The 27352-nt window shown below is 38.0% G+C and overlaps 2 protein-coding genes across 6 annotated transcripts in view; both read left to right on the top strand.

Moving 5' to 3' along the window:
* Positions 1-12972, top strand: part of YAF2 (YY1 associated factor 2) — a 73499-nt gene extending 60527 nt beyond the window's left edge. For 3 of the 4 annotated variants that reach the window (XM_080810717.1, XM_080810718.1, XM_080810716.1), the window contains 2 exons: positions 11081-11233; positions 12019-12972. In XM_080810717.1, coding sequence (XP_080666843.1) covers positions 11081-11233; positions 12019-12256 — 391 coding nt within the window. In that variant the 3' untranslated portion in view covers positions 12257-12972. Of the gene's footprint in view, positions 1-11080; positions 11234-12018 lie in introns of those variants that run through there. The other variant, XR_013967240.1, reaches the window with a different exon arrangement.
* A 10005-nt stretch (positions 12973-22977) lies between these two features.
* The window catches only part of GXYLT1 (glucoside xylosyltransferase 1), a gene marked incomplete at its 5' end in the record, with an annotated part of 59911 nt that continues 55536 nt past the window's right edge, over positions 22978-27352 (top strand). Inside the window, one exon of one of the 2 annotated variants that reach the window (XM_080810456.1) lies at positions 22978-23326. In XM_080810456.1, coding sequence (XP_080666582.1) covers positions 23106-23326 — 221 coding nt within the window. The remainder of the gene's footprint in view (positions 23327-27352) is intronic. The other variant, XM_080810457.1, reaches the window with a different exon arrangement.

Here is a 27352-nt window from a genome sequence, read left to right as displayed (position 1 = left end):
AGAGGCTAGAAAGTGATGTGAACTTAGGGAAGAGTTTTTTCTTTTCCTTTTTTAAGGTAAGAGCTATTGTTACCTGTTTGTATGTTGACAGGAATTACCTACTTACAGAAGAAGTATCCTGAAGCAGGAGAGAAAGGAGGTCAGTAGCAGGAGTAGTGTCCTGGAGAAGAGCAAGTAGAGACATGGCTATAATTGGGAATGTGGATAGGGAAGTTAGAGGATATGGGCGTAGATGGAAGCTTGTGGAAATTTTCATCAAATATCATCTATTTTCTCTGAAATAAGAATCACCCCATGATAAAACAGTACACAGTAAAAGTAAGTTAGTGTTCTATCCCCAGTGCTTGGAACAGTGATTTGAACACTGAGTGTTTAATAAATGTTTGTTAAATAAATGAATGGAAGGAAGAGTAATCTTGGATTGGAGGGAAGAAGACAAGAAGTCAGTTAAGCAGATAATGTAGAAGGCTGCTGTTGGGTTGGGCGAGAGTGGTAAACATGGTAATGATGAGGTGGAATCATTCTAATGTGAAAGAGAAATTGAAAGGACTTGATATTTGTTTGGCTAAGGGGAAGGGAAAGTTGAGGAGGACCTGTTTGTAGCTCTGGAGATTGTCCTTAGTCTTTCAAATTAAGTGAGCTGTGATGTCCTTTAATGATTTGAGGGGTTTGTCAGCGATTTAATTGCTGAACACTCTAACCTAGTTTTTCTAAAGCTGATGTGTAGTCATCTATTTTGTCTGTGCTTACCAAGGACTTTCTTAGTAGCTGCCAAGAAGCAAGTATCCCCTGCTGCCATTTCCCAGGAGTTTAGGGAAAAATGTGTTCTAGGCTTTTGCAGAAGTGTTTGATGTTGAAAATTAGACCTCATAGTAAAGTCTTCAGAATACTCAGATTCTTGAAATGATGGAGTATTGTTCCTTGGATTCTATAAGCACACTTAGGCAAGTGACAAGAAGAAAGAGTACGTTGAACCTGAGCGTAAATTTAATTGGTATAGTGTGAATCCTTGGACCAGTGGTTTTTGTTTTGTTTTTGTTTTAAAGATTTTATTTATTTGACAGACAGATCACAAGTAGACAGAGAGAGGAAGGGAAGCAGGCTCCCGCTCAGCAGAGAGCCCAATGCGGGACTCGATCCCAGAACTCTGGGATCATGACCTGAGCCGAAGGCAGAGGCTTTAACCCACTGAGCCACCCAGGCACCCCTGGACCAGTGGTTTTAAATTGTATTTCTCATAGCCACACCTCAGGGATAACTGAAGTTCAAGAATGAGCACTGAGCAAATGGGGGGGTTCAGGAGTCTCCACATCAACTTCATATAGAAGTTAAGTTTTTTAGTTTAATATATTGAGATTCCTTGGGGCACCTGGGTGGCTCAGTGGGTTAAGCCTCTGCCTTCGGCTCAGGTCATGATCCCTGGGTCCTGGGATCGAGCTCCGCACTGGGCTCTCTACTCGGCGGGGAGCCTGCTTCCTCCTCTCTCTCTGCCTGCCTCTCTGCCTACTTGTGATCTCTGTCTGTCTAATAAATAAAAATTAAAAAAAAAAACTTAAAAAAATTGAGATTCCTTGTAAAATTTTGTTAGCATGATGATTCTGCTACAAAAACAATAACAATCTGAGTATCATTACTAAAAGTAATATTTGAATTTTGATGATAAGTCAAATAGTTCCACTATTAGAGTAGATTATTTATTGAAGGTAGAGAAAACTACTTTATAAGAACTCTTTTATCTTTCTATTTAGCAATAAATTTTTATAGAGGGGCACCTAGTGGCTCACTGGGTTAAGCATCTGCCTTTGGCTCAGGTCGTGATCCCAGCGTCCTGGGATGGAGCCCTATATTGGGCTCCCTGCTCAGCAGGGAGCCTGCTTCTCCCACTCCAGCTCCCCTGTGCTTGTGTTCCCTCTCTCATTATTTCTATCATAAATAGAATCTTTAAAAAATAAAATAAATTTTTATAGAAAGCAGACATGCACATTAAACCCTTTATTGCATTTTCATGAAAAAGAAGTGAATGGCTCAGAAGAAGATGACATCAATTTTTTCAAGAAAATGAATTTTTGAAAGTTTTCACGTAATCAAATCAATTACACAGTTGTTTGATAGTTGTATTTATCCATCGTATCTAACTGGTATTGTTAATGATCATTAGTAACGAGGTGTTTATTGAGCATCTGTACACGTAAGATCTATGGTAGGCACCGGGCATACAAAAATAAGTGAGATACGGATCTCTTCTCATGTAGGGGTTAGAGTACAGTTGGTGGGGAGATAGAACACAGCCATGTAAGGATCAACAGCATTACAGAGTGATGTGGAAGACCATGTTTTTCCAGAGGTGCTGCAGCAGCTCCACAAATGTTTGGTGCACATTACTTTTAAAAATATTTTAATCATTAAAATCCAAAAGAACAAGTTCTATAAATGTGTTCTATGCACCAAACAGAACATGCGCAAAAGGAACATGACTAAAGGTAATTAATTTATTCTGCAGATTAGATTAGCTCATTCTTTTTTCTTTTTTAAATTTCAAAATAAAGTAGCAAATCCTTTATTTGTGTATCTTGAACACTGTGAATAAAGACAGCCTTAGCAACATTTTTTTAGTCCTCATTTTCCCTCCTTTACCTCTGTCCTCACATAACCGTTTTGCTTCCAAGCTGCAGTTCTCAAAACCTCTCTCATCAGGTTTTATTTCCTTCTTAATCTTTATCACAAAATCTCAAAACCTGATTCATTTAAAAATAAAAAATCTACCTCAGAGAGTCATTGAACACTGCTGGAATGCTCCCCAGACTAAAGGACCTAGAAATCCAGGGAGTTCACACAGAGTAATTTACATCCCTTCTTGCTTGTTAACCCTTTGTAGGCATCGTGGTGCTAGAGCTCTCTGATGTGTCTTCAAATGATAATTTCCTAGATGAGTTTTTTGCAAATTCAAGAAACATTGCATGAACATTATATTTTTAAGGACAGAAAGGAAATGTGGTTTCTCACATTAGGAGTCATTTAGCAGAAAAGATTTTATCATGCAATATTTTGCAACAATGAACCAGAACCATCTTCTTTTACCATAAGAAGATGTGATGGTAGGATGCCTGGGTGGCTCTGTCGGTTAAGTGGCTGCTTTTGGCTAGGTCATGATCCTAGGGTCCTGGGATCGAGTCCCACATCGGGCTCCCTGCTCAGCAGAGAGCCTGCTTCTCCCTCTTCCTCTGCCTGCTGCTCTGCCTACTTGTGCTCTATCTGTCAAATAAATGAATAAAGTCTTTTTAAAAAAGAAAAAAAAAGATGTGATGGTGTTCTTTCATCTTTTATGACATTTGGCATCAAAATTTATGTGCTATGATTTGTAAATAGACCAGAAGGATAGGTACATATACCTAGTCTAAAAATGAAGATGGTGGGGCACCTGGGTGGCTCAGTTGGTTAAGTGACTGCCTTGGGCTCAGGTCATGATCCTGGAGTTCCAGGATCGAGTCCCACATTGGGTTCCCTGCTTAGCGGGGAGTCTGCTTCTCCCTCTAACCCTCGCCCCTCTCATGCTCCCTCTCCCTCTCTCATTCTGTCTCTCAAATAAATAAATAAAATCTTTAAAAAAATTAAAAAAAAATGAAAATGGTAATTTTGGAGGAAAGAAAATGGTTGTCCTTGCTTCAAAAAAAAACTATGAACCATCAAGGTTTTTGAAGTAAAATGTTTTGATAATGCTGGTGCAAGAAGTGGAAATGAAGAGAAGCCAAAATCTACTAGAGGTGTGTTTGAAATCATCAAATCAGTATTTCAAGGTAGATGTGTTCCTAAGAATAGGCCTAATAGCTGATGAGGAGTAAGTCAAAAAACTTTGTCTATTTCAGGTCTATCTACCTTCAAAACCAAATTATTACAGGATAAAAGTTTGGACTAAGTATGTTTTAAATACTTAGTAAAAATTTTAATGTTGGTTGAATTTTATTACTTTCTTCCGTAAATTATTCATAAAATGACTTAAAATATATTTTTTAAAGATTTTATTTATTTACCAGACAGAGATCACAAGTAGGCAGAGAGGCAGGTGGAGAAGGAGGGGGAAGCAGACTCCCTGATGAGCAGAGAGCCCTGATCCCTGGACCCTGAGACCATGACCCGAGCCCAAGGCAGAGGCTTTAAAAGCACTGAGCCACCCAGGTGCCCCAATGACTTAAAAGTATTTTTTAAAAGGGCTTGTGCTGATGGCTCTTTTTCCTGGTGTACTGACAGTTTAACATGAACTAAAAGTTCTTTCCACGTTGTCTATAATAACTTCTCATTCTTTTTTCCTCTATTACAGTATACTGTTTTTTTTCTTCTTAATGCTTTTGACAAAGCTCACTTTCTTTTTCTTTCTTTCTTTTCTTTTTCTTTCTTTCTTTTTTTTTTTACTTCTGCATGGTTTTTATCTCATTTGCTAAGTAAATTCTGTGAGGGCACAGATTATGTTTGTTTTACCCATAGTGAATCTCCAGCATATATATCTGACTTGTGTAAGTATGCAATAAATTTGTTAAACAAAACAAGGTTGCCACTTATAAAATCTACCTTGGTTAGATTTTTCGGTTTTTGTTAGCAGTGTATTAAAAGACTCATAACAAGTTTAAGTTTAGTTCAGTTATTTTTACTCACTGAGATTTATTGTATTGCTTCACTTTATATTTTAGTATTATGAAAATGACTTTCTTTCTGAGCTATGAGTGATACTGCCTCTTTTAGAAAGAAACCAGTAAATACTTTATATCTCACTTGTTTTGCTTGTCCTAACTTGACAAAGCTAAATTGTGATGAGGTTGATCAAGCTTGAGACATTTTTCTTAAAATATTTAGCATATAGAATTTTTGTTGTGGGGTGATAGGATAGAAGGCAGACAGGTAGTTAGAAATGGCATATACCAAGTCGACATGTACCACCAGTCTCTACCCGCATGGAAAGTTAAGCAGCTCCTAAAAATACTTTGATGAATAGTAGATAGACATTACGTTATTGTTAAATTTGCACTTTTTTCTTACATTACAGTAAATCAATAGACCTGCAAAATTTTACACAGTCTATTTGGGCTATTTATGAAGGATATACCGAGGCATATGAAGATTCCCCCAATTTCTGAATATCATATTTCACAAGTAACAGCTTAGTCATGATATATGTAAATAGGAAGAGGACAAGAGAATGTAGTTGGGATATGGTAATTAACTAACTAGATGACCTTTTGTCCTCCATATTGCAGAACTTCTGGCATTATAGGTGTATTGTCAAAACTATGAATGAGAAATCACTGGACATAAAAGGCACTTCTTAAAAATGACATCCTGCCCCTTAATGAGTTAACAATCTCCCACCTCTAAAATTTCCCACTATTTTCCAGATTTTTCTCTTTAAGGAGAAGAAGGATCATAGTTTAAATCTTAAGATCCCTAGAGATATGAAGCCTTTCTTTTCAGTAGGGCATGGTACTGAGTCACTTTATGATATGTTAAAAAGGTAAGCTGTGTTTCACCTACTTTCAGTGAAGCATCTTTAAAGTGCATTCAGCCTCTAGAGAGCAGCAGAGAACTTCATTTCAGTAATTAGTCTATACATACACACGCGCCTGCGTGCACACACACATACATAGACACACACTTGTGTATTTATATTTTGTGCTGCTTTTTTTCCCATAGTTGAATTAGATCAAATAATCATAGAGCAATGGAACACAATCGTAATCTTTTTTTTTTTTTAAGATTTTATTTATCTGACGGAGAGCACGCACAAGCAGAGGGAGTAGCAGGCAAAGGGAGATGGAGAAGCAGGCTCCCGCCGAGGAGGGAGCCTGATGCGGGACTCAATTCCAGGACCCTGGGATCATGACCTGAGCCGAAGGCAGACACTTAACCGAATGAGCCATCCAGGCGCCCCACAATCATAATCTTTAAGTGAAAATCAACCATCATTAAAAAGAGAATAAGGGAATGGAACATTACACATTTAGGAAAGTCTAGGATAAAAAGATATCACTACTCAAGAACAGAAGTAAATATTTTTCTTAAGGGAAAAGAGAACCACTACAGATTTGTTATTGATTGAAAAATAACAAAATCAATAACTACACTAGGTACACTAATAACGCACAGTTGCTTATTAGACCACTTGTCTCATATTTACACTCGCTCAAAGGAAAGCTTTGCTTATATTTTATTAAATCTATAAATCCAACATAATTAACATCAAGCTTGTCAGTCCTTCTGATTTAGAGTAGACCTGTTCTTGGCTTTCCTGTAACTGCCTTAGTCCATTTGAGCTGCTATAACAAAAATATCATAAATGGTGTGGCTTATGAACAGCAAACATTTATTTCTCACAGTTTTGGAGGCTGCAAGTCTGAGATCATGGCACCAGCAGGTTAGCTGTCTGATAAGGACCCACTTCTACATTGCCAGCTATTTTTTCACATGGCAGAAGGGTCAAGGGATCTCTCTGGAGCACTATCCATGAGGGCTGTACCCACATGAACTAATCACCTGTCAAAAGCCCCACCTCCTAGTACTATCACTTTGGAGGGGTAGGATTTCAACAAATACATTTTGGAGGGAACACAAACATTCAGTTCACAGCACTGTCCTAAATTCCCTCATTTCTTTCAGTTTTATTCCCATTTGGGGGAGAGTTCTTTATCCCTCTTATTGAGGTAAACATCTGGTCATATTTTCCTTCTGAAATGTCCTCAGATTCCGTGCTTCAGTGCCATTCTCCTGATGAGTAAAGACCCTTATTACTATTACTTCATTCCAGTTTGATTTGGTAGTCTTCTAGCTTGTCTTCAGAGACCAGCCTCTCACTTGACCAGTTTAACTAATTGTTCTTTCTGTGTTGGTTTTGACTTGGGTGGTGTGCGTTTATTGAATAGTTTGTTCTTACCTCTGACAGAATAACATTTAGAAGAATTTTAGATTCATAACTCATTTAAAAATAAATTATATATTTTACTCAACCTTATGGTTTTATGAAGCAAATCATGCTCTACTAATATTTTCATATTGATTGGCCATATAAAAAGGGGAAATGATTCTAGGAAGATTCTGGAGAGATAAAGTTTGTTAAATATGAAAAAGACTTGATAACAGTTGTAAGAGACCTGAAGTTGGGGAATTAGGATGTCCCTTTCTCACATAAAAGTGGGAGTGGGATGTTGAGGAACAGTGTCACATAATAGATGGGTACCCACTTGGAGACAAGTCCTTGAGGGGTAAGGAAGTGATTGATCATGTTATAAAAAATATTCTGTACCTAACTACAGCACAAAGGGTTATATTCCTGAAAATCTTGATCAGAGAACCCATGATTGAGATAGTCTGATCTTACAGCATTAAGTCATTAATGAACACAGGTCATTGGTGGATACAGAAATGGATTAATGAATACAGAAAAACCTTGAAAAATATGCAATTTTACTTGAAGGCAGCACTAAATCAATTATATCTTAAGTAGTAATAATGGCTACTCAATAACTAATGTCGATTTATTGGTTGGTAGAAACATCAGGATTTTTACTTTAGGTTCAAAAGCATGTAAATTTATTTTGATATTTGTAATTTTATTTTAATTCAATTTAATCAATAACATTTTTGTTTATTTTGCATTAAATTTTATGATGGAGGGAGTGACAGAGTACAAAACATAATAAAGGAAGTTGTCAAACCTTCATTTGTTATGGAAGGAAGACATGCAGAGATCCATATTACCTTGGGAGACCAAATGATGACTACACCTCAGTTGCATTTTATATCTTGGAGTGACTCTCAATTTTAGGTGACTCACTGTTCACTAGGCAGTAGTTTAAACAACTCTTCTCAACCCTGACACACCTTTGAGCTTTCTTTTCTCTTTCCATTTCCAACATAATTGAAAGATTTATTAATTCTTGTTGCTCTTACTTTTTACTACTTGTTTACTTCTGTGTAGTGAATGGTTGATCCTGGCCAATAACTAACCTTAGAGACTGCTCCTTAAAACACATCTTTCTTCCTTGTTAAACTTGATTTTATTATTCAACAACAAATACTAAGTAGCTAGTATTTTTTCAGTACTATGCTAAGTGCTAGTTATACAGTGGAGCATAAAGCTAATACCATCTTTTTTCTTCTGGAGTTTTACATCCTAGAAGAGGAAACATAATAAAATTAAAATTGCAACTTCTCAGGGTGCCTGGGTGGCTCAGTGGATTAGGCCTCTGCCTTTGGCCCAGATCATGATCTCAGGGTCCTGGGATCAAGCCCTCCATCGGGCTCCCTGCTCAGTGGGAGCCTGCTTCCCCCTCTCTCTCTGCCAGCTGCTCTGCCTACTTGTGATCTCTCTCTCTCTCTCTCTGTCAGATAAATAAATAAAATCTTAAAAAAAAAAAATTGCAACTTCTCCATTACTCCCTATGTTCCTTATTTTTGTCCCGTAGCATTTGTCAACATTTAAGACTCTGTATTCATTTTTTGTTTGATTCCACCCACATAATGTTGGCTCTATGAGGGCAAGGCTCTGTTTTCCTAGAGGAATATTTGTTGGTTAAGAAGTGAAAAAGGTGGGGACGCCTGGGTGGCTCAGTCCTTAAGCATCTACTTCAGCTCAGGTCATGATCCCAGAGTCCTGGGATCGAGCCCTGCATGGGGCTTCCTGCTCAGCAGGAAGCCTCCTTCTCCCTCTCCCACTCCCAGCTTGTGTTCCCTCTCCTGTCTCTGTCAAATAAGTAAATAAAATCTTAAAAAAAAAAAAGTGAAGGGGTGTCTGGGTGGCTCAGTGGGTTGAAGCCTCTGCCTTCGGCTCAGGTCATGATCCCAGGGTCCTGGGATCCAGCCCCGCACTGGGCTCTCTGCTCAGCAGGGAGCCTTCTTCCTCCTCTCTCTCTGCCTGCTTCTCTGCCTACTTGTGATCTCTGTCTCTCAAATAAATGAATAAAATCTTTAAAAAAAAAAAAAGTGAAAAAGGTGTATATAATTAGTTACCTTGTCCCTTTGATTCTGCTTCTTCAGTCTGTCCTAAATAACTCCCTTGCTGCTTCCTTAGTTCAAGCCCTTTTAATTTCTGCCTAATCTATTAAAGTAGCTTTCCTGGGGCGCCTGGGTGGCTCAGTGGGTTGAAGCCTCTGCCTTCGGCTTAGGTCATGATTCCAGGGTCCTGGGATCGAGCCCTGTGTTGGGCTCTCTGCGCAGCAGGGAGCCTGCTTCCTCCTCTCTCTCTCTGCCTGCCTCTCTGCCTACTTGTGATCTCTGTCTCTCAAATAAATAAATAAAATCTTTTAAAAAAATAAATGAGTAAAGTAGCTTTCCTAACACTTTCTCTGTCACTGTAGTACCTTTCCTCTTCAGGCTGCTGCCAGTAATCTTTGTAAAATTAAATTCTGAATTTCTTCTGTGATCTCCTATCTTTTAAGGGTAAATCAGATTCCTTAGCTTTTCATTATTGAATTTCTTCCCATCTGGTTAGCCTTGCCTTTTTTTTTTTTTTTAATTTACTTGCCACTCCCTGCTCTCCATCTCAAAACTTATATGGCAGCAGTACCAATATTTGCACTTACAGCTTCTTTGTGAAATGGGGCCTAGATCAGAGGCATCAGCTAACTCAGAAACCAGTTAGAAATGCAAATTATTAGGCTCCACCTCAAGGCTTTCTGAATTGGAGACCCTGGGAGTAGGGCTAAGCAAGCTAAAAACAGACCTTCCAGATGATCCTGATATACCTTAAATTTAAGGACCATTGCTTTAATCCATTAAAAATTATTTCCTTACCAAGCTCGGCCATTAATTACTGTGTTTTCGATATCACTTTCATTTGTATAACTCTTAATCTATATCATTAACCCTGATATCTGTGTCAACCCTACTTCTTAAATTCCTGTGGAACATCTTTCTTGGGTATCTGTTCCGAGCTTCAGACTCTGTAGGCTCTAAACAAAATGCATTATTCATCTACTGAAACCTGTTTTACATGCTGTGTTTCCTATTTACTCCTTCAAAAGATTCCTCCTTATAGCTTTGAGTGATAGTGCAGCATTTTCTCATTGGTTTCTATTTTGTCTTGTTCTAGAGGAACAACAGCAACAAAACAACAAAAAGATTCTTTAATAATTCTACTGACCAAACGAGGGTCAGGACTTTCCAAGCAATAGAATTACTATGTTTTGTAGACCGTCTGTTAAAATGTATGTTTATCTTACTCTCACTTAGTCTTTCATTCCTCCCCCTTCTCCTGTCTTCTTTCTGTCTCTCAGTTTCAGAACTTAGAGATTGTTTACTTTGAATCTTGACCTCAGTTGCCCAGATTCTACCATAAAGCTGGAGGGATCCTTGACCTTGGGTCAGTAGAGTCGCAACTTGTACTGGCACCAAAGGGTGAAGCCAAGGAGCATTTCAGGTTTCTTGGTGTAATTTCTGCAAGAGGTTCCCAATATTTTTTAAAGGAATAAGTGAGTAAGTAGGCAAGTCTCAAAAGAATGGACAGATTGTCAGGGTCAAAAAAGCATGATGAGGTTGTGACTAGAGATATAAAAAACTTCAAAGATTTTAGCAGTAAAGAGTGAGGAATTTTTACTCTAAAGTATTAAATGAATTAAATGAGAGATTTTAGAGGAAAGACAAACAGTCATTATCAAAGATGGTTAGATTCTTCCTTCTATGAGGGAGAAGGGATAAATTTAAACATTATTTCAGTATAAATTTTCAAGTTTAATTTTTAGGACTCATGTTTATTTATATGTGTGCTTCCCTGTGAGCGCTCAGTTTGATATACTTTTTTAATATTTTTCACATTGATTCATGTATTGGTTGTATTCTAATGGTTGACCATATATTTTAGGCTATAACTTTTACTGTTATTATAGTTCTATTTTTGTTGGATAGGAAAGACAATAATTTGTGTGTGTGTGCGTGTGTGTGTAAAATCTATTAAATTGCACATTAAATTATCTCACATGAGGAATTTTTATACTTGAAAATCATGTCATATATCTATTCTTGTAATTTGAGCTATTCTCATAAGGAATATATATTCTTAAATTATAATAAACAAAAACCTTTCTTTTTAACATACACACAGGAAACCTCGACCTGTCTCCCAGTTGGTTGCCCAGCAGGTTACTCAGCAGTTTGTGCCCCCTACACAGTCAAAGAAAGAGAAAAAAGATAAAGTAGAAAAAGAAAAAAATGAAAAGGAAACAACTAGCAAAAAGAACAGTCATAAGAAAACCAGGTAAATTTGTGAAATAATAAATGAACCATTTAATATTCTCTTTTAACATTGATATATTCATATATAAAGTGGACATAAAGGATTTCATCTCCTTTATTATAAAATATGAAAGTGTCTTTCTGAGCTTGAGAGGTCTATTAGAAATTAAACACATAGGCCACTAATATAAGCTTAAATGCTTGCCTGCCTGCCTGCCTTCCTTCCTTCCTTCCCTCTTCTCTCTTTGCTTACTAGACTCAAAGACATTTGTGTTTGAGCTGATTCTTTTTTGGTCATAAAGCCAGGGGTGACATTCATAATACTGAACAGATATTTGCATGGGCTTTAACCAGTTAAAATCTTCATGGGCATAGGCAGAACAGATAATCATGATGCCCTTCTCAGTGCATATCTCTGGAGTAACAGCCTTGCATATATAACTCTGCCTTAACAGTTACTAACTTACTCTGCGATCCAACTATGTCATTGCTTTTCTAAAACATTTATTTAGTAAAATTGATAAGCTGTTTGCAAAACTATGATAAAGCTTTAAAAGCACAATTAAGAGACCATTGCTTCCAGAGTATCTGTTTGTCATGTTGAAGAAGATTCATCAATGATTGGTTCAATTAATGTTAATGATTTGAAACACTTAATTATATTTTTGTGGCTAGTTCATACATGAATCTAGAGCTTTAAATATAGATGTATTCATTTTGTTATTTTTACCTGATTTGTTCATTATATGTTCAGAAAGTTGGTAGAGAGAAAAGCTAGTTTAAAATTTTATCATCTTTTGTATTTAGGCCAAGATTGAAAAATGTGGATCGGAGTAGTGCTCAGCATTTGGAAGTTACCGTTGGAGATCTGACAGTCATTATTACAGACTTTAAGGAGAAAACGAAGTCCCCGCCTGCATCTAGTGCTGCTTCTGCAGATCAACACAGTCAGAGTGGCTCTAGCTCTGATAACACAGAGAGGGGAATGTCCAGGTCATCTTCACCCAGAGGAGAAGCCTCATCATTGAATGGAGAATCTCATTAAAGTTTATTTTCTCCAATTTCTTAGTCACTTCTGTCATAACATGCAAATACACAGATTATGCCAAGAAGTACCACATTTTCATGACAAACATTCATGCACAATCCATAATTTGCGTTTTACACAAAATAGAAATTTGTTAGAATTTGTTAGACTTTATTGCAATCTATGCCTACCAAACAAACCTTTTCAGACTTGACATTTTGGTCTCCACAGTTCAAGGTGCCATGAAAATGTGGTTGAATTATTCATTATGCAGTGTTATTGGTAAGTCTATTTTCACTTTTAGTTTAGTGAATTCTAACACATAATTCTTGAATTCTCTACTATTGGCATGTAACGAATTTAAATTTTTATAACATAGTGCAAGCTGCCTAAATATGTATTATTTGAGAATTGTGAACGGATAGTTATATGTATACAAGTCAAAGATCAACTTAATCAACTATTGCTGCAACAGGATTTTCTTAATGGTTATCCTCTTAAATACACCTGCTGGTACTTGGTGTGGTTAAATAGGAAAAATTGTTATTAAATAAAGAATTTGTATGAACCGTTGCCAATGTTTTTGACACATTTTACTAAATTATTGTTCCTGAATTATGTTTCTGGTTTTATCTTTGTTTTTGTTTTTGTTTATCTTTAAAGCATTCATTATTGTAATGTTTACTAGCAGAGTAGTAAACAATAAAACATTGATTATTTAGCTTTATAATTCAGGTTTAGTGCTCTTATCATTGAACACTGGTATTTTCTGTATAATATAAAACTTTAAAGTTCAAATAATTATAAGCATTTGGCAAAAACAGAAAAGAAACCTGACATATTTTAAAGGCTGCAATTTTGGAAAAGCTTTAACTTAATAATAGTTTATCACTGTTGTCTTGCCCCATACTTGTGCAGGGTCATAGAAGTATGAATCTAATTAATACAGAAATGGAACTGTTTCACAGAACTGGGAAATAACTAATCTTAAATCAGTTTAATTGGCCTCTTATTAAATATAAGATTCTTATGAAAGTCATAGTGCCCTATTTTCAGACACAACTGCCAGTTCATGCATTTATCAATATTCCTGAAATAAAAGTATTTACAGCCCCACTTACTATTATGTAAAATTACCAATAAAATATTTTTATGACTACAGATTTTGCAGTTTTGTTGACAATAATAATGTGTTTCATGTTGTATTTAAAAATCCAACCTAGAAACCACACAGTACTTTTAAAATTTTTCTAGGGTCTCCTGCTTCTTTTAGCCATTTGTTTAATATATACCCACCTCTAGGAGACTTCTGAAATATAAATTAAAAACATAGCTTAGATACAAAATATCACTTAAAAGCACTATGATTGCATTTGAAGAACAGAAAAAACAAAACTGTAGACCCTGACAGTTGTGATATTTGGTGGTTTCTTGTGGTAATGTAATTTTCTGTTTCATTGCAGTACTTTTTCCAGGCACAATGGGACTGTCTTTTTTGTAAGATGCTAGTTGTGAAATACAGTTACTTGCATACAGTAAAAGTCTGTGATTAAAACATTTATATACCTCATTCTTTAGTGTTGTTAAATGAGAAATTAAAGTTTGTTTTTATTATATGATACTTTCAGTGGAACCCCAGTGAACTGGTTATGTTCTTTTAAAACATGAAAAAATTTTGCCATATTTTATTGCTTTTCACATTTTTCAAATGTTTTAAATTTTAGACATAGTAAAAATTACGAGTAATATAATAGGGAAAATCTTCTAATTTTTTAGTCAAAACTGTGCTTGGAGGCACTAGGTCTTCTGATGATGATCAAATTCTTTCTGGATGTATTTTAAATGGACTGTGGGAGAGAAAGAATCTTGACAGAGATGGGATTTTATCTGAATGGAGCATAGTCATTTTTTCAGAAGGTGGAGGTGGCGGAGATAGTATAGTGTGGAAATTTAGAGTGCTAACTGGTATCTGATGCTTTGTATCCCGGTTGTAGAACGTAAGTGAGCTTGAGTAAATTACTTGAGGTCACGTCCCATCTATTATATAGGGGTAACGGTAATCAAATCTAACTGATCGAGTCGTTGGGAGGATTAAATGTCAATCCACATAAAATTCTTAACAACTACATGGTGCACACTGGCTGATCAGTAAATGAGCCTTTACTATCTTTATTGGTAAAATCCCATTACAAAAACAAATTATTTCTATACCTTCTTGGATGACCAAAAGGAATTGTGTTCTGCAGGTTACACTGGATTTTCTACATCTGATGTTTGCTCTGATCCCAGACCAGCCAATTTTCTGTAATTAAAGAACCTGATGGAATGCTATATGAGGCAGGACAAATGAACTCAGTTGGCTGGTTTGAAATTTTGTTTTCCTGTCATTAATCACAATTCACATGCTTTCATTTCACCCTACCTCAAATACACTTATAAACCAGGAAGCAGACCCAAATTGCGTAAATATACCTAATGTTAAAATATGCAAAAAGATTCAGAGCCTGGGCTTAGGGTACATTTGTAGCTCTGTTTAATCAATTTACACTGTGGTTTTAGCAGTGGGTTCTTTTAACCAAATTTCATACAAAAAGAGAATTTGAATGTTTTTCAGAGTTTATTAACTTATTTTGATAGAATTAAGAGAAAAGATATAATTTGAGGCATACCAGAATGTGTATTCTTAAAACCTTTTGTATTACACAGTAGAAATAGTTGACTTAAAGGCTTTATTTTTGTTAAATGCTTTCCTAAAATTATAGTGATAGTAGACAAAGTGAAAACATTAAAAAAGGAAGAGAATCTCAGCTTTTCTAAGTTGATAGCATATTTATTACCTTTTAGACAAAAATCCTTATTTTCCTTGCCTAAAGAATGTAGTTTCTGCATGTTTATGCATTAATACTAAACGGTCTAGAAATTTTAGTTTCCACTGAGGCCCTTAATTTTACTTATTTTCTTGATCTGCACATTACCTCTTCTGGAGTTTTAAAGACCTGATATAGGAACTGGACCATTGATAGGAATTTCTGTACTATACTTTGAACATTAAGTGAAAACAGAAAAGGGGGTATATAAGGAAAACGATAACGATAAAATAATATTTTGACTTATCGGCACTGCCCTCCCCTGCCCTTCAACCATAGGCACCTTCAGTTTTCTGGAATAATGAATGTAGAAAAATTGAAGTGCAGAAAAGTCAGTGATCAGAATTGAGAGACACTGAAGTTTACCAAATATAAGATGTGACTGGTCATTTTGTGAAAGCAGAAGGAAAAGAATGCCCTCACTGGCTATTGAGGGTGATAGAAAATAAGCCCCATTAATAACAAAGGCAAAGAGGGATAGGAATGGGGGGAAAATGAGGGAGGGGGTGGAGAAAAAGCAAAAATAGCAGAAATTAGGAAATGGCGTATTGAAATACAATCTTGATGATCATAGAAAAGAATCACTAGGGAGGCAGAGAACAAATTGTAGTATGTCTGTCTCTGAGAAGGTTTAGAAACCACACTGTGATACATCCTCCTAATGACTCAGTCATTAAAATTTTAGCTGTGTTTACTAGGCAGCAATATGTGTAATAACTTCAGAACAATTTTCTTTAAAACCAGTTCATTTTATTTTAAGAAGCTGTGATAAAGAAGTTTTACCTTGAATTATATGAACACTACTTTCCTAAATGCAGATCCCCACTCTCCCAGATAATTTAAATGTTTTCAGTGTGGCCTTTGTATTTAGCCAGTGTAGCTATTCCTATCTTTATGGAATGGGCCAGTTCTGTAGCTTGTGAAATTCCATACTAAGACTAGGTACTTCTATGGAAAAATCAAGTAGAGCTCTGAGAAGTTTCAGTGCTCTGGGACATGTTTCATGTTCTTTTTTTTTTTTTTTTTTTTAAAGATTTTATTTATCTATTTGACAGACAGATCACAAGTAAGCAGAGAGGCAGGCAGAGAGAGAAGGGAGGAAGCAGGCTCCCTGCTGAGCAGAGAGCCCGATGCGGGGCTCGATCCCAGGACACTGGGATCATGACCTGAGCCGAAGGCAGCGGCTTTAACCCACTGAGCCACCCAGGCGCCCCATGTTTCATGTTCTAAAACATTTTATGGGTGTGTTTGTTTTCTGTGTGTTCTCATCAGTAGGAGTCGTAGAATGTAGTAGCTATTTTATTATTGTTACACATTGAGTATTTTCCTGATCTAGGTTGTCTTTATATCAGTACTCAATTCAGAGAACATTTATTGAATATATTTTGTGCACTTGGCATTGAACTAGGGGTTGGAGCTCACATGTTAAGAGGAGAGACCTGTAAGTAAGTAATTACAGTGCCATCACTGCAACGGTAAAAACGTGTAAGATAACTGAAGTAGCAGAGGAAGTGTTTGCCACTTCCCCCCTCCCCCCATTTTCTTCTAGGAAACTCAGCTTGGCCTAAGTATTCACTGCAAGTCCACACTGAAAATGTTAGGATCTCATCTTGATAGTTGCAGCTAATAATGTTCAGTGTCAGTTTTACTAGCTCTCATTTCATTAGTTCTGCTTGAATTTTCAGTTTAACACTTTAGACCATGTGAGATGATCATTTTCCTATAATAATTTTTAAAAACCAATAATCAGCTAGTGAGGTCTGCTTGTGCTTTCCGTGAAGCTAATGAAGCATTATCCAGCATGCAAATGAGAAATTTTATTCAGACCTATTTCAGGAAAAGCTTTAATTCACGTGAGAAAATTTGCCTTTTGCTTACAGATAATGCAGATAATTCATTGATTGCCCCCCATTTCTGAGAGAAGTCTCGGATTAAAATTCGGCTTTTAATAATTATGTAGGACCTAATCTGCCAAGTCCATATTCCTATTCTTGATTGTATTTTTTTGTAGATTCTGATATTAATGTTTTTCATTGTGTTCTTATAAAGTTCCTCAAATCTCTTCCATAAGGCTAAATAGTAATACTATTTAGTAATGCTGTTAGTATTATTAAGTACTATAGTATTGCAAAGTATTATAGTACTTTGTAATACTAACTTTTTAAAAAAGTTAGAAAATTTCTTCATTTCAATGTGTGAGGCTAAGCCCCACTGAGAACTTTTTGGGACAAGGTTCTACTGAAATGGGTGCCTCCCTAATTGGAATTCCTGAGTGGCAAGTCTTGAGCTTACATGTCTAAGTTTAGATCTTTTGGCCTATCTGGAAGTAGGGAGTTTGAGTGAAAGCTACCATCTCATCTTCGTATTTCCATTAACTCTTAGCAAGAGAATTCAGGAACTAAGCTGGGTAGCAAGACTCATTGGAGTTTTTCATGTATATTATTTTCACTATCCTCTTAATTTATAATAATAGCAACAATGAAATGAGCCTGTGTTTACTTTTACAGTCAGCAAAATTGAGGTTGGGTTACTGTGTAAAACCAGTTTGGGAGAAGATTCCTAAGGGACAGAATGGCAGTGAAAGCATTTTTTTTTTTTTAAGATTTTATTTATTTGACAGAGAGAGATCACAAGTAGACAGAGAGGCAGGCAGAGAGAGAGGAAAGCAGGCTCCCTTCCGAGCAGAGAGCCCGATGCGGGACTTGATCCCAGGACCCTGAAATCATGACCTGAGCCGAAGGCAGCAGCTTAACCCACTGAGCCACCCAGGCACCCTGAAAGCATTTTTTAAAAACAGAAAGTAGGCCGAGTTCTCAGAAGAGCAAAATGATCTTGGCCCAAGAGATAGTTCTTTAATCAAAGAAGATAAAAAAGCCTATGTTTCCTGTATAGGATAAGATAAATAAGGAACAGTTGAACTCGGAGGAAAAAGGAATTTTTTTTTTTTACTTTATTAACAATATAGAAAAGTAAAAAGAAACCAAACATAACATAGGGTTGTCTAGTGCTGTAATTTCTTTGTAGAAAAGAACAATATAGGTAACAACAAGAATTCTGATTCTATTTTTTGAACTGAGGCCTGGACTTCTGAAGTGTGATAGTATCAGAATTCTTAATTATTTTCAGCCTTCAGCCTTTAAGGACCTGGGTTAAGAAAAAGGTCTGTTACTTACTCTTGTTATAATCATGACCTCGATTGATGGTAGGTTTTAAAGAACTTGTGCATGTATGTTTTAATTCTAATTTTCCTCATGACTAAATTTCCCTACAAATCTAGCATTTACTTTTACTGAGAGTATTTAATTTAAAAAAAAAAAAAAGAAAGAAAAAAGGTTAAAATCCATTGTATTGGGGCACCTGGGTGGGTCAGGGCGTTAAGCCTCTGCCTTCGGCTCAGGTCATGATCTCAGGGTCCTGGGATTGAGCCCCACACCGGGCTCTTTGTTCAGCAGGGAGCCTGCTTCCCCCCTTCCACCTGCCTCTCTGCTTCTTGTGATTTCTCTGTCAAATAGATAAATAAAATCTTTTAAAAAAATTAAAATAAAATCCATTGTATTAATGGAAATGGAGGATTCCTGAAGACTGAATGGGGGATAAGTGCAGGGATGGTCCAGGGGATATTCCTTACTCCCCTCCCTACTCCACCCTCTCCACACTCTTCCCTCCAGTTAAATTCAGGGATCATATAGAAGCTAAGGTGTCCCCATTCATTGGTCTTACACTGCCACTTTTTTCGAATGGTGGTCTACAGCTGAGTATGAAGAGAATTGAGAATGAAGAGAATTGCTTTTCTCTTTCATCCTACCCCTGACTCTACTTTTCCCCCACATTTTCTGATCTGAATGAACACCTAAACTGAAATACTTTTTTTTTTCAAACTGACGATAGTTTTTTTCAACTTCTTTCCTCTGGTCCCACAGGGTTTCTAGGAAATGGACTATGGGAAATGAAGAGATTTCATTAGAAGCCAACTGGAAGAGAGACTGGTTTTCACTTTAAGTCCGAGTTTTTGATCCTTTGTGTTCTGCAACTAATTTGACTTGTATTTCTCTGATTGTAAACTTTGTTTTAATCCCAAAAAACAGTCTAAGAGGTTTTCACATAACCTAGGTTTTTTCCTTTTTGCTTTTACTTTAATTTGCATCGCTCAATTTAGCATTTATTTGTTTAGAGATAGTATGGTATAATGAGGAAAAAATGTGTGTTGGATCCTCAAGGATTTCCATTCGAATTATGAATCTTCATTATTAGTGATGAGGTTAACAAACTTCTGAGTTTCGGGTTCCTTGTTTTTTGAATAACATCTTCATATATGTGTTACAAGGATTGAGTCAGATTATGCATAGACCTTTATAAACTGAAGTTATTTTTTAAAAAGTTTTGAACTTTACTCTGAAAAGATCCCGGAAGAGGATTTCTTCTTCTTTTTTTTTTTTTTTGAAAGAAGTCCTAAGAGGTAAACGGATGGAGAAAGAAATGCTGAGCAGAACCCTAAATTTGTTATAGAGTGATTTAGAGAAGATTTATTTAAAAATATTAATGGAATGTCTTATAGGAACTATAGGAACTATAGGAATAACCAAGATTAATCTTTTGAATATAAGATTCTTGAAATTTGGATTATCCTAAATCTTAGAGTTTTCTAGATTGTGGAGGAGGTCTCTATCTCTATAATTTAAACAAGTATTGCTACTTTAAAATTTTTTTGTCCACCTAGATTAACATTTTTGACAGAATGACGGGAAGATCAACATAGATTAAAAATTTGTATATAGACAGCCTGTCACTAGAGAATCGTGGGGGTGGTCTAGAAATGGAAAAGTAGACTTAGGAGTATATACATTCACACAGTAAATGAAAGAAATACCTATCATGATGTCAAATATTTAAATCATTTTCAATAATTTAAAATTAATTTCATGGATATAAAAATGTTTGGGGGCACCTGACTGGCTCGGTCAGAAAAGCATCTGACTCTTAATCTTGGAGTCATGAGTTTGAGCCCCATGCTGGGTGCAGAGATTACTTAAATTTATAAAACTTAAAAAAAACTATAAAAAATATAAAAATGTACGAATCCTGGAAATTATCATTAGGGCATGTGAATGGCTCCTTATACTCCAAGATAACCAGTTAACACTGTGGGTAATACAAAAATCATTTCTAATTTTGGAATGCCTTATATACTTTTCAACAGAATTTTCTTTTTAATTACAGGATTAAAAGGAACCTAAAGGGGTGTGATATGGTCCACAACCTTGATGTCAAGTAAATGAATGATTATTCTTCTGGATGCGCTTGTCCCATAAATTGTTGCAGAATGAAAACTGCCATTCCAGTATTTTAAAGACCTGTGGGGCATTAAATTACTCTTTGTTTTTCCTACATTTAGTTTCTTTGTTGAAATAGAAAACAATTGTGATAGGCATCTCTTTAAACATCTTTGATCTATTTGAGTACTACTTCTTACTCCAGTTTCTTGGTACCATATCCTTTCTTTTTCTCTCTCAAAATCTATTTTCCAGTCTTATAAATGCTTTTGCAATCCATCTCTGTACCTCATTAAGTTTATCTTTATTTCTTTAAAAATTGTAAGGTGTAGTAGAAGGATTAATTTAATATTGTCATTATTTTTACTTGCCTGTCGTCCCTTTGAGGGCAGTACACTCTAGCCCCTTGTCTGGCATGTAGAATATATTCAATAAATGTCTATTGATTGAATAAGTGTATGTTTTCATTATACTTACACATCTTGATAGTGTGCTAGTTTTCATTTTTTTCTAGTAAGTCAAGAAATGTAATCCTTATAGAAAAAACTGAGGCTTAAATTTATTTAGTAACTTTCCCATGGTCACAGAGCCACCAGTTTTTGGTGTAGGGATTTTGAACGGAGAACCACTGCTAAATTAAAAAGCATATCCCCACTTTGTTTCTCATTGCCAAACTCTTCAAAGCTCCAAATGCGGAGCACCTGGGTGGCTCAGTCGGTTGGGTGTCTGTCTTCCACTCAGGTCGCGATCTCAGGGGCCTGGGATCCAGTCTGACATCAATCTCTGCTCATTGCAGAGACTGCTTCTCCCTCTCCCTCTGCAGCTCCACCTGCTTGTGCTCTCTCGCACTCTCTCCCTCAAATAAATAAATGAAATAGTAAAAAGAAAAAAAAAGCTCCAAATGCAGTTTGAACAGGTTAGCAGCATGATTTTTCTTCAGTGTGTGTGTGTTTAAAGCCTTCTTTCCCTCACTTTGTGGCACTGTAACTGCTTTCTGGTTCCAATCTTAATCTTTGTCTCAGCCTCCACAGTGGGGCCAGAACCTGCTCTCTAAAAGCCAAATGGGATCATGTTACTTCTTAATTTAGAAACCCTTCAATGGTCACCACTGTTTGCTAGAGTAAGTTCAAACTCCTTGGTATACTAACCAAGGCACTCAAATATCAGTCCCCTTCAACTTCTAATCTTATCACTCATCACACCCTCTCTTGCATTCACTTAGCTGGTTATATCAAACTTCTCACAGTTCCCTAAACACAAGAACCTGTTTCATTGATCCCTCAGCCTGCAATTCCTTCCCTTCCCCCACCCAAGACTCTGATGCCTCTTTTACAACCAAGTGGCTCTTGACCATGACCTCAGTAAAACTAATCACTCCTTTTTGTGTTTGCCCACACCTTCACAGGCTTTTATATATCCTAATGTCTGTATCCTGGTATTGTGCTTATTTGCGAGTCCCACTTATTTACTTACTGTCCTTCATTTACTTATTTACAGTTAGTTATAAGTCCCATTTATTTATGTACTTATTTACTGTCCCACCCCATGCCCAATTATGTGTCTTTATACCCCAAAGTACTCAAGTAGTGCTTGGCACACAGTGGTGCTTTATAAATGTTCAATAAATGAATGGAATGGAAATATGGCTGAAGAGAGAAGAAATGGAAAGCTAAAGAGAAAGCTTTAGGGAGAACATTAGGTCAAAAAGATTGAAAAAGATGTAACAGGGACAACCTCAGTTGAACATGCCCTTAACAAGTTCGTTAGGAGGCAAGATACGCATGCTCAACAGCATTACGAGGTAATTAAATACCTGGATGAAATGGCTCGTACAGTATTATAGAAACTTAGAGGCTGGGGAAGTCCCTGCTGCGGAGGATGGAACTGAAAAACGGCTTAATCAAATGCCTTCCAGGTCCAACGTGTTTTTCGTGCGTTAAGCAATTTAATCTTTTTTTTTTTTTTAAGATTTTATTTATTTATTTGACAGACAGAGATCATAAGTAGGCAGAGAGGCAGGCAGAGAGAGAGGAGGAAGCAGGCTCCCTGCCCAGCAGAGAGCCCCATGCGGGACTCGATTCCAGGATCCCGCGATCATGACCTGAGCCAAAAGCAGAGGCTTAACTTACTGAGCCACCCAGGTGCCCCAAGCAATTTAATCTTTCCAACCAGCCTATGAGGATATTATCTCCGTTTCAGAGAAGAAATATGCTCAGAGAACTGAGGTTGCTCAACGTCACAGACTACCATGTGGAAGAACCATAATTTGAATTTGGGTCAGCGATCTCCAACGCCCGGTTCATTTCGCCACACCCCTCCTCTGCAGTGCCGAGCCACTGCTAGTTCAGATGCGTTCCTTTGGCGTTCCTCTCAGACCCCGGCGCGTCCAGGTCTCTCGCGCTCACTGCGACTGCGCCTCCGCCTGCTGCCGAAGCTCCGGGGAGGGGCCCACGCCGGCGGAGGCGGTGTCAGAGCTCCAGGCGGGTAGTAGGCTAGCCGGCGAAGGTGGTTGGGCGGGCGAGGCAAAGAGAGGAGGGAGGGAGGAGAGGAGGGAGGGAGGGAGAGGAGGAAGGAGGGGCGGGCTGGAGGCCGCGGCGGAGGAGGAACTTGTTGCGGCCGCGGCTGCGCTGTGCGGACCCCTACGCTCCAGTTCGCCCGGCCGGCGCGGCGCGGAGGTGGCGACGGCTGCGGCGGCAGTGGCGGCTAAGGCTGAGGCGCGGGGCTGGGGCGATGCGGCGCTATCTGCGCATCGTGGTGCTGTGCCTGGCCTGCGGCTTCTGCTCGCTCCTCTACGCCTTCAGCCAGCTCGCCGTGTCCCTAGAGGAAGGAGCGGGCGGAGGTGGCGGGAAGCCGCAGGCCGCGGCGGCTTCCTGGCTCGCGGGCGGCGGACGCGGCGGCGCGAGAGGGGTGGGCAGCGTGGGACCCGCAGCTCATTCCGGCCGCTCGGACAGGTACGGGCGGTTCCCAGTTAGGGGGCCGAGGCCAGGGGCCAGGGGCCAGGGGCGCGGCAGGGGCGCGGGGCTCGGCCCGGCTCGGGCTGCTCGCCGGTCAGTCCGGCGTCTCGCGCCGCCCGGCCCGCGCCTCCCGCTTCTTTGCCGCCGTCTCTGACCCCTTCTCTCATTTCCCTCCTTCCCCTCCATCCGGGGGGTGAGCCTAGCCCGAGAGCACTCCACGCTCTTTGTGTTTGTCTTCTGACCCATTCCTTATGCGCTTTTTAAAGCGGATAGAAATTAATTTTCAACTTTTAACTGACAGTTGCTCCCCACACCCCCTTACAGAAGTCATTGAAAGTAAAAGGTGCCCCACAAAAAAAGCCTTTTTGCTGTCTGGCTAGTGGGAATTCCCTCTTGTTTCCATGGAGTTTAAGTTGAGATACTTAAACAGGCTGGCGCCCTAGTTCAATTTTTCCCCCTCTTCTGGACGGGGCGTCTAATTTTTGTGTGTTAACGCTTAAATGTTCATTATTAGTCTTAGTTAAATCTGGATGGAGCTTTTATGCGTATTTTGCATTTTTCTTTAGGAAACATCGGTTTGCTCTGAAACTTACTGTAAGTTAGGAAAGGAGCGATACTTAACATTTTCACTCACGTGTTTTGTGGGATGGGATGGATATTTTTCTTTAAAAATCGGTGTGTAAAAGGCAACATAGTGACTTGCACAAATCACTGCTAGAGTTGGAATCTACGTGAGATTTAAAAAAGAATGCGGCGCATTATGATAGCTTAACAAAATCTGAGCGTTTGCACTTCCTTGAAAAATAGGCTCCTTTTTTTGTGGGCACCTCCTTGGGAACGACTCAGAGCGCTCCCTTACTAAGAGGCAAAGTCTGCTTTGGTATCAGGAAGTATGGGGTTGATAAGGGGGAGGGCAGGTCAGCTGCAGGCTCTTTAACATTCTTCTGAGAGTTGATGGTTGTTTTCAAAATGAAAGTTGGGGGGGGGGCGTTTGGGCATAGGAGCAAATGGGAAAGCTGGACTGTCATGTTTTTGTCAGAGGAATCCTGGACTCCATTCATTAAAGCAGAACTTCCAGTCAGGTTTGTCAGCTCTTAACTTATCTGCCCTGGGAAAGGCGGTGACTGACGACCTGAGTGAGCTCATGAATAATGAGGCTTACAAAATGCTGTTCATGGTCTTTTATGGATTGGTAAGCATTTAAAATTATGGGAAAGAAAATTATTTTTGTAGTGGGTAGAATCGTAAGGAAGCAACATTTTAAAACATTGGATAAAACTGGACTATGATGATTATGAGATTTCAGTTTGGTAGAGTGACATTCATTGTTACTGCTTTTTTTGTCTCAGAGACTTATACTTTATTTTGTGACAGAGTTTTGTAAGCTGTATTTGCTTGGCTCGCTGATTTGGACTAAGTTATTTGAAATATAGAATAAGCACCTCAGTAATTTTTTTTTTAAAAGTAATCTCTATGTCCAAGGTGAGGCTGGAATTCACAACCCCCAAATCAAGAGTCGTGTGTCAACTGACTGAACCAGCCAGCTGCCCCAGCACTTAGTTTTAATAAATGTTTTTATAGAGCTATTACTGAATTTTCAAGTTTGATGTGTCCAAGTCAGCTAAAAAGCTGTATATTTATGGGTCATCTGAGCGGCATAACTTCTCATTTTAATAAGGCATGACTGTAACTTAAAACTAAAGGTGTTTTAGGCTTGGTAAAAATGTGGTGAAGTACATTTCACCACATGTGCTTGTATGAGAACTTTGGGCAGAGGAACAACATGAAAGGTTAGATTGTTACACTTTTACTCTACAATTTGATTAAGGTCAGAAGAGTTCTTAAGACATTAGGAGTCTTAATTTTAGTTATTATTTATAACATTTTTGAAGATTTCTCATAGAGTTTGGTCAACTCTTTTGGCTACCTCAGGATATGTAGTAGATACCTGTCTTTAACTTCTCTTGCTATGTATAAATCATTTGACAGGGGCTCAGAAGGCATCAATAATTGGACCAGGATTGTATCTTTTGATTCTTTAGGGCTTTTTCTGTAAAGCTTCTGTGATGAAAATCTACTCTGCATACTGTTTCATTGGTGGCAAATGGGGTATGAGGCAAGCAGCATCTTCCCTTTTTGGTAGGGCTCGATTATCATTGCATTGTTACCTTTTTTGAAGCAGTCTTACTTGAAAAACCTTATTTCTCTCATTCCCTTAAAATATGGAATCTAGTTTATACCCACTATGTTTTATTGGTCAAATCTTATACAAAGTGTCTATTGCATGGAATTCCATGACAGTAAATTACTTGGAAAGTTCCTTGCGAGTTTTCAAAGTAAAATTTCTAAAATGATAGGAACAGCTTTTCAGTGAAATCTGTTAATTAGTGTATCCTGTTTGAATCCATTATATTTTGGTATTTAGAAAATGTGCAAGTCTTAGAGTCAGACAAACCTGTTCTCTTCCTCTCTCTGCTGTGAAAACTTGACCAGCTCTCTACTTCAGTTTTCTCGCCTATAAAATGTAGATAATACTAACCTTAGTTAATTTGTAAATAGCATCCTAAATTGTCAGTGATTAAAATCCAGTACAACTGACTTAAGCAAAACTTACTTATAGGCTTATATGGGTTGTTGGCAGGAGCAAAATTGAAAGGAAAATTCCTCCCGGGAACTCCAGGTACCTTCGGGACTAGGACTCTCTTAACTCTCTTCCACTGTAGACAGGCTTTGTTCATGGGATCTTTGCAGTGTTTCTTTTCTAATCTCAAATGAAAATTTCTAGGAAAAGGCTCTCATTGGACTTGTTTGAATCACATGTCCGTCCAGGGACTAGTCAGTGTTGTCAAGAATGGTGACTTCTGATTCTCTGGCTCTGTGTTACTTGCATATGCTTGTGGTAGACTGGATAACGTGATTGGTATTGTAGATGAGTGATGCCTTAAAGATGGGAATGCTGGCTAGGCAGTGGCTCTTCCACATGGAGAAACTCTCTTAAGCTGTTCGACATGGACAGACTGTTATTAAGTTATTCAATATAAATACAGGACTTCTGTAGAAGAAGTTAGACTTTTTATGACTTTAGCTACTCAGAATGATTAATTGTCACATTTCACTGATGAATCTTGATGGTGAATCAACATTTCATCCTGTTGTAGCTGTATGGCGGTGTGAAGTGGGGAATCAAGAAACTACTAAGCATTTGAGTGGTAACCATTTCTGGAGCCACCATGCTGTTTGTCAAGTCACCTCACTGGTGAGGCCCCTGGATCTTGTGAACAGTAGTAGGATGTACTGAGCATGTTTATGGCTTTGGAGACAGACTTTAGCTTTACTACATGTTTGGCTGTGTGAACCTTGAATACATTTCCTCACAAGTTAGATTAGAGGTAAGAGTATGATATTGGGTTGGGGAATTGAAATGAAGTAGCTTGAATGGATGACTGAATATGGTGTCTAGCATAGTAAAACTGTAACCATATGGTGACAGTTTTAATCATTTAAATTAAAAAAAACTTTTTTTTAAAGATTTACTCATTTAGGTGCCTAGGTGACTCAGTTAAGCATCTGCCTTTGGCTCTGGTCGTGATCCTGGGGTCCTGGGATTGAGCTCTGCATTGGGCTCCTCATTCAGTCAGTCTGGGGAGTCTCCTTGAGGATTGTCTTTCTCGCTCTGTCCCTTCCCCTGCTTGTGCTCTTTCTCAAATAAATAAATAAATAATCTTAAAAAAAATATTTACGTGAGAGAGAGCGAGCGTGCAGTTGGGGGAAGGGGCAGAGAGAATATCCAAGCAGACTCCCCACTCAGCACAGATCTAGGGATGCAGGGCTCAATCTCATTGAGATCAGGACTCAAGCTGAATCCCAGAATATGGTGCTTAACCGATGAGCCACCCAGGGGCCCCTCAGTCATTTTAAATTTTAATCAAAAGAATTTTTTAATTTTTTTTTTTAAGATTTTATTTATTTGACAGACAGAGATCACAAGTAGGCAGAGAGGCAGGCAGAGACAGAGGAAGGGAA

This window comes from Martes martes (assembly GCF_963455335.1).
Source record: "Martes martes genome assembly, chromosome: 8".
Classification (NCBI taxonomy): domain Eukaryota; kingdom Metazoa; phylum Chordata; class Mammalia; order Carnivora; family Mustelidae; genus Martes; species Martes martes.
Note: the sequence above shows the minus strand (reverse complement) of the source record. Positions and strands in the feature narration are given on the sequence as shown.